The 7,054-nt window shown below is 25.3% G+C and overlaps 6 protein-coding genes across 6 annotated transcripts; 5 read left to right on the top strand and 1 right to left on the bottom strand.

Annotated features, from left to right (window-relative positions):
• Positions 1-207: 207 nt before the first annotated feature.
• Positions 208-705, bottom strand: ENU1_100020 (hypothetical protein; the record flags this gene model as incomplete). Its single annotated transcript, XM_008859284.1, has 2 exons — positions 208-608; positions 660-705. 2 exons carry the CDS (start codon positions 703-705, stop codon positions 208-210), a joined length of 447 nt encoding a protein of 148 aa, XP_008857506.1.
• Positions 706-1,189: 484 nt separating this feature from the next.
• Positions 1,190-1,543, top strand: ENU1_100010 (LIM zinc finger domain containing protein; the record flags this gene model as incomplete). Its single annotated transcript, XM_008859283.1, has 1 exon — positions 1,190-1,543. The coding sequence occupies one exon, from the start codon at positions 1,190-1,192 to the stop codon at positions 1,541-1,543; it is 354 nt and encodes a 117-aa protein (XP_008857505.1).
• Positions 1,544-1,717: 174 nt separating this feature from the next.
• ENU1_100000 (hypothetical protein) lies at positions 1,718-2,647 on the top strand (the record flags this gene model as incomplete). The annotated part of the gene is made up of 1 exon (XM_008859282.1): positions 1,718-2,647. One exon carries the CDS (start codon positions 1,718-1,720, stop codon positions 2,645-2,647), a length of 930 nt encoding a protein of 309 aa, XP_008857504.1.
• Positions 2,648-2,742: 95 nt separating this feature from the next.
• ENU1_099990 (hypothetical protein) lies at positions 2,743-4,059 on the top strand (the record flags this gene model as incomplete). Its single annotated transcript, XM_008859281.1, has 1 exon — positions 2,743-4,059. One exon carries the CDS (start codon positions 2,743-2,745, stop codon positions 4,057-4,059), a length of 1,317 nt encoding a protein of 438 aa, XP_008857503.1.
• Positions 4,060-4,952: 893 nt separating this feature from the next.
• Positions 4,953-5,531, top strand: ENU1_099980 (hypothetical protein; the record flags this gene model as incomplete). Its single annotated transcript, XM_008859280.1, has 1 exon — positions 4,953-5,531. One exon carries the CDS (start codon positions 4,953-4,955, stop codon positions 5,529-5,531), a length of 579 nt encoding a protein of 192 aa, XP_008857502.1.
• A 740-nt stretch (positions 5,532-6,271) lies between these two features.
• ENU1_099970 (hypothetical protein) lies at positions 6,272-6,904 on the top strand (the record flags this gene model as incomplete). Its single annotated transcript, XM_008859279.1, has 1 exon — positions 6,272-6,904. The coding sequence occupies one exon, from the start codon at positions 6,272-6,274 to the stop codon at positions 6,902-6,904; it is 633 nt and encodes a 210-aa protein (XP_008857501.1).
• Between the last annotated feature and the right edge of the window lie 150 nt (positions 6,905-7,054).

Here is a 7,054-nt window from a genome sequence, read left to right as displayed (position 1 = left end):
GTTAGTTCTATTAATACTTAATTAATTGCTGGTTATAATAATTTTTTATGAATAAAAGAAGTTGTAAGAATTGTAAATTCAGAAAAAATTTAACTTTAGTTATTAAAATAAAATATTCTTGAATTTATAACACACACGATAGTTCAGTTTGTTCCAATTTATGAAGTAAAACTTAATTTAAGTTATGAGGATATTAAGACATATAATTTAACATGTATTTTCTGTGATATTTACTCCTAAAAGAGAGCATAACCTCTCTGTTTGAGAGAGAGCAGTTTCAAATAATTCAGTTGAAAGACCATGATCATCTATTTGTAAGTTAGGTTGTTTCACGGTAATAAAATCATCGGCTTTCACAATGTTGTATTTCTGTAGCTTTGTTATTTCTTGACCAATAACTCTATCACACTCATCACAATATTGTTGTAATTCTAAGTCCATCATTTCAATAATTTGTTCTGGAATAACTGGTGGTAATCCTTGTGAACAACATCTATCAACTGCTTCATTTAGATGTTTTTTCGTAATTTCTAATTGTTCTTTTAATTGTTCTATTGCATGGTCAAAATCAGAATTGAATTGGTTATAAGTATCTTCTATCTTTTTAGCTAATTAAATGAGTTTTTGTAAGTTTATATATTACGACTTATTTATCAAACTATAATCCAAAATCATTTTGTCAATGACTTGTTCTTCAATTGACATGTATTTTTTATTTTTTTTAATTTTTTTTCTTGAGTTTTTGTATTTTTTATGTTTTATAATTCATTGTAATAAAGTCAAAAATAATGAGTTTCACCTCTGATAAGTGTATGACTCAAAAAAGTAAATATATAAAAACTAACTTATAAGACTAAACCCAAGGCAAAACAAAATAATTAACAATATATAAAAAATACCCATTCCAATAATATCGACGTGGAACCTCGTCATCTTGTTTCAAATGATTTGAAATCTTTTCTTCTGGTTTTGATAGTTAAATTAACTAAAACGAATTAGTTTTGAAAAAAGAAAAAAAGGTTCTTTGTGTTTTTGGGTAGGAGAATAATAAGAAATTAATAAAAAATAATAACGTCTAAACCAAAGGAAAAAAGAAAAAGAAAACAGTTGAAATGCATTGACGTTGGTATTTTAAAGATTATATATATAAAAAGAACTGAGAACTTTTTGTATTAAATTAGATTAAGAAATGTCTGACGATGTATGCTATGTTTGCAAAAAACCATTTGAAGATGATGAAGATCCAATTGAAATTATGAAAGGAAAATATCTTGTTCATGAAGATTGTTTTGTATGTGCTGAATGTGGAGAACCATTAGAAAAATATTTTATGAAAGACAAAAAATTAATGTGTAAAAGCTGTGCTTGTCCAAAATGTAAAGTTTGTGGAGAAGCAATTGAAGGAAAGATTGTCCGTGTTGAAGAAGACAGATATCATCCAGATTGTTTCAAATGCCCAGAATGTGGTAATGTTATTGGAACTAATGACTATAAAATTAGAGATGGTAAAGTATTGTGTATGGCTTGTGCTGATAAACAATAAATAATACTTCAGTTTTTTCTTATTTATTTTTATTATTTTAATTATAAAATATACAAAAACACTTATAAGATTGAAACTTTTAATCTTTTGAAAATAAGATTTGACAATATTAGATGAAAAGTCAACTATACAAAAGATTTGTCATTAGTAAAAAAAAATAAGACGTTGTGAGATATGACATTTCATGTTTGTCATCGAATCACATTTCCTAAAAATGTAATCTCTATTCAAGAATGTCCAATTAATTCATCTTTGATTGCATTTCAATCTAATTCTAATGTTGTTTATTTATTAAATAGTAAAACAATGAAAGAAATTGCTTGGATTGATTCACATAAATCATCAATTGTTTCTTCTTGTTGGGAAAATGACAATATATTCATTTCTTTTGAAGATGGTGTTTTGTTACATTATATTATGACTGCAAAAAATTCAGAAATATTTACGTTTATGAAAACACCTGTTCATAACTTATGTTTTTATAAGAATAAATTGTATGGGGTGATACCCTCTCCTACTAAATCCTCTATTATTCAGATTAACTCTATTTCTAAACAACCCCCTATTTTCACAACAAAAGAGATGATTACGTCTATGGTTATTTCAAATGACTGTATAGTTATTTCTCTTAGAAAATCTCTTATAACACTTAATCTTCAAGGTAAAGTGTTAAACAAGTATTCTTTTGATAAGAATCCATTAACATTGATTGCTCAGTGTTGTAGTTTTAAAAGAAAGTATGTACATCCTTATTCTCATATTAAAGAAACTAATATTGTCTCAGCCTTTTCTACTTCTGGAGATGTTTATTTTATTGAAGTGATAAATCATAGTCAATTGCGTTTTATGAAGAAATGTACATTGTCTAATCAATTTATTCAATCTATTGCAATTGACCCATATTCTTCTTCCTGGGACCGTCTTAACTTTTGTGTTGCTTTTGGAAACAAATGTTTGTCTTGTTCAACTTCTACTTTTGATACAGAAGAAGTCATTACAACTGAAAATCCACCAATTATTTCTCTTCTTTTCACCACAAAGAGCAGACTTTATATCTCTTCTCATTCTGGAGAAGTTATTGTAGGAGAGTGGGTTGAAAATTAAAAGTAATCTTATTTATTTATTAGTTTTACAAATTATCCTATATTTATGACTCTGAAAAGAAAAAGGAACAAAAAAAAATAAAATATTATAACAGGATGGATTGTTCGTTAAAATATCCAGAAATTGGTGATGAATTTGACCCACGATATCATGTTTTAATTCCATCAAAACAGGATGTTCAAAACCGTAGTGATAACCCTCACTGGAATTCATATGAAGAAATATTTCGTGACAACTTTCCTGTGAGAAAATTTGAAGTTCAAGAAATTCCAAGAAAGGGAAGAGGATTAATTTGTACTGATAAAATTTATCAAGGAGAAATGGTTTTCAAGGAGAAGGCTTCAGTATTTTATGAAGGTCCAGAAGAAGATGATGACATGAAAGACTCAACATATTATATGGTTAAAAGTATTTATTTTGGAACAGCATTTTGTACTGTCCCATTAGCAATTCAACTTGGGCAAAATCCTGATCGAGTAGAAGAATTTAATGAACATGTTGATTTTATTTATCAAGACTTGTTAAAAGATGACCTTCTTGAATATCCAGTTAAACGTGAGGATATAGCTAAAATTGTTAATGGAATTCATACAAATTCTTTTGCATTAGATTTTCTTGATGGATATGCATTATTTATGGCATGTAGTTTATGTAATCATTCATGTAGAGAAAATATGGGGTGGCACACGGTTGGAGATACAATGTATTGGACTGCATTGCAAGATATTGAAGTTGGGACTGAATTAACAATCTCTTATACCTTTCCTTCTATTCTTCCTCATAGATTAAAATATTTTAAAGAGAATTATGGATTTTTTTGTGATTGTCCACTTTGTAGTGGACCAAGTGATCCATGGAGAGCATTTAAATGTAGTTGTGGAGGAAAAATTTATCAAGAACCTAATGGATGGATTTGTCATCAATGTCATAAAATATGTACCCAAGAAGAAATTGATGAGTTTATTAATGAAGAGACAGCTTTCAAGAAATTAAAAAAGTCAAAGAGGATTCAACATTTCTATAACAAAACAAGAAAAATGGATAATTCACACATTTATATGTTTAAAACATTAAGAAGTTTTGTCTTTGATGAGAAATGTCCAAACCCATTGATTTTATTTGAAGATTATCTTGTTCCAATTGCAAAATATCAAAGTTCATTATGTCATAGCCGATTATATTCTGCAATTCTTGAACAGTTTGGGGTTGCTCTATTAAAATATGCTAAAAAATTTCCTTTTCAAAGCCAATTTTGCCAGGACAAAGCCAAGAAAATGTTTAAAATAGCATATGACTATCGTTGTTCATTAGGTATGGGAATTACTGGGTATGCAGCACAAGAATATATTGAATGTCTTGAATTGTTTGATGAACATAAATTAGAGAAATATACTGAATATGTTGAGTATTAACAATAAAATAAAAGAAAATGTTTCTGTTGTGTTATTTCTTTTAAGTTCCATAGAAACTTTTTTTGTTAATTTTAATTGAAAAAGTCAAAAGTGAATTGCTTTTTTTTATATTAATTAAAAGAAATTGAATTTTTGTTAAAAAAAGTTATTTCATAAATAATTTATTGTATTTTCTTTTTCATTTAAAAGCATTTATTATTGTATTTAACAAAATTGTATGAATAAATAGACAGTGTTGTCAAATAATTTCATAAATTCATTAATTTTGTTTTCTGTTAAAATAACTCCAATAAAAAGTCATATAACGTATACCCATACAACAAAAAAAAAGAATTTCATAATTTAACAAATTATCTCGTGAAATCTATATTTAGTAATAATTAAATAATCAATACAAAGAATTATAATAGTTCAGTTGTTCATGAGTCTAAATAGAATAGAAAAACTGAAAATGTTTATTCAATTTAAAAGTATTAAGAAAATAATACTTTTAGAATAATTTTTGAAAATATTACTTTCTTTTTTTTACTACAAACACGCCCCCAATTTTTTTCGTTTATAACTTACAGAAATAAATATAAAAATAAAAATTATTTCTACAAGTAGTTTTAATTATTTTAATCGTTATTTTTCTTGTTTTGTGAGGTTTTGTAGACCCCTTCTATTAAAGTGACAAATCACTCTCCAAAAAATTATTGAGTTAAAAAAAATGTTAGTTATAGATTGAAAAAAAAGATAATTCAAAAACAATAAGTTCAAATGGAATTTTTATTTTTAATTATTCTAATAAAAAAGTAATTTTTCTTTTCAAAGTATTTTTAAACCTTATTTCTATTTTGTAAGTGATTATTTTAAATCTTGGAAAGAATCTTTATTTACTATCGGACTCATAGATGCAGATGGCGTCAAGCTATTCACCAAGAAGCCAATTTGAGAAAACAAGAAACTATATGGCTTGCCAACAAGCTATACTCATTGGCTTACTTAATGAAGAGTTCAAAGTAATTATTCAAAAGCCAGTTAAAAAGGCTTCTGTTACACAACAATATTTAAATATTAGATTAATTCAAAGAAAAAATGATGTTATAGAAATAGATCATTTTGTAGAAGAAAGGTGTGCTGAAAGAAAAGAACATGACATTAATTCTGGTGTATCTATAAGTGCAGCAAAACAAAGGGTAGGAAAAAATAAAATTACAGAGCTAAATTTGTTATTAATTGATATTCTTAATATGTTTGGGTACACCTTCACAACAACTACATCAGAAGGGAAAAATGGTGCAATGAAAAATGAAAGTATTAAAAGTGTTTATAGAAACGGGAAATATTTATGTGGTAAAGAGGGTATTGTTAATATTGGAAAAAAAATAAATAAATATCTCTGTGAACTAATTGAAAAAAATAATGAAATTACAATTGATTATAATGATATTTCCTTAAGAGAATATATCAATAGTTTGGTATCTTTATAGTGTTAATTTGCATTTATAAAATTATTTTCTTTTTAGTTTATATTTTTCTTTTTTTATGATTTGAAGGTTACATGTAAGAAACACTACACAAAACATGAAAATGAATCAAAACACTGAATCACCTTATTATTGTTTGTTATGAAATTTCTATTTGTTAGAAAAAATCTTATTCAATGCTTCAAGAATAGCAATGATTATTAAGTATTATAATAGAATACCATTTATTATAATAGAAGAATGAGTACTTGTAAGGAGTGATAGTGTTATTCACTTGTTAGGATGTAAGTATATTTAATACTATGTGGTATTGATAAAGAAAATAGATATGCATATTGTTGTTAAGATTAACAGAAAATTAATCATCATAATATAGTGATAATAGTATGTTCTCTCATTATAAAATAAGAAAATAAAGAAAGGTAATTTTTAATACACATTAAAACCAGTTAGTTACTTAAATGAAGAATAATAAAATAGATGAAATTTGAAAAGGTTTTAAGTTTAATCTAAATAAAGGAATGAAGAAAGGGTTTTTCTCACTTCTCAATAATGAAAAACTAAAGAATAAATGAATAGTTGATGGATAAACATTCTTAAAACACAATAATGTGATTAATCTCTGAAAAACAAAGATTAATAGAAAATAAATTTAATAACACTTAATTAATTACTTTTTATTAATACGATTCTTTTTCTTTTATAATTTACCTTTATTTAATCTTTTATTTCAGTTAGTTGAAATGAGTAATGTTTTTTCATCTTCTTTACAGGAAAAATTAAAAGCATTATCATTAAGTGTTAGTAAAATTAAGTTGTCAAATGACCAAAAAAATGTAAGAGGAACAAGTGACACTGAAAACCAATCTTTAAAGAGGAGATATAAAGAAGATCAAAATGAAGATAAACAACACCAGAAAGAAATAACACTAAAAAATAATTTCAACTTAGAAGAAATAAAAAAACAATGCTCAACTATCCTTAAAAAAGAATCAATTAATATTCTCTTTGATTCTTTAATTAATTCTTTAGTAAAATTCAATGAATCCCTATTAGAAATTAATGAAGGAATTATCATTAATATTACAAATAATCATATCCACTTTGGCTATCTAATTAAAAAAATCAAAGAAATATATCAAATCAAGTCATTACTTATTATTAAAGATAATAAAATGAATCAAATTAGTTTAAAAGATGGTCAAACAGATCGTATTATTTTATCATCTTCACAACCAATTCTCTATTCAACACAAACAAGTTCTTTACTTTTAAATGGAATATCTTCTATTAACAAAAAGATGATAGAAACTTATTTAATAAAAGATGAATTAAAACCATCATTTACATTAAAACAAGTTCTTATGATACAATAAAAATTAAAGAAGTTATTATAAACTTATCTTTTTATGTTTTCTTTTTCCTTAATAAACATTAATCAAAGAAATAAAAACTATAAAGTCATTAACCAAAAAATTTAATAGCAACCATACCGAATTTAATAAAGTTCTTCGAATTTAAGTGGA

Source organism: Entamoeba nuttalli, assembly GCF_000257125.1.
Source record: "Entamoeba nuttalli P19 unplaced genomic scaffold asmbl_4322, whole genome shotgun sequence".
Taxonomy (NCBI): Eukaryota; Evosea; order Mastigamoebida; family Endamoebidae; genus Entamoeba; species Entamoeba nuttalli.
The sequence above is the reverse complement of the archived record's forward strand: the minus strand, read 5'-3'. Positions and strand labels throughout refer to the sequence as shown.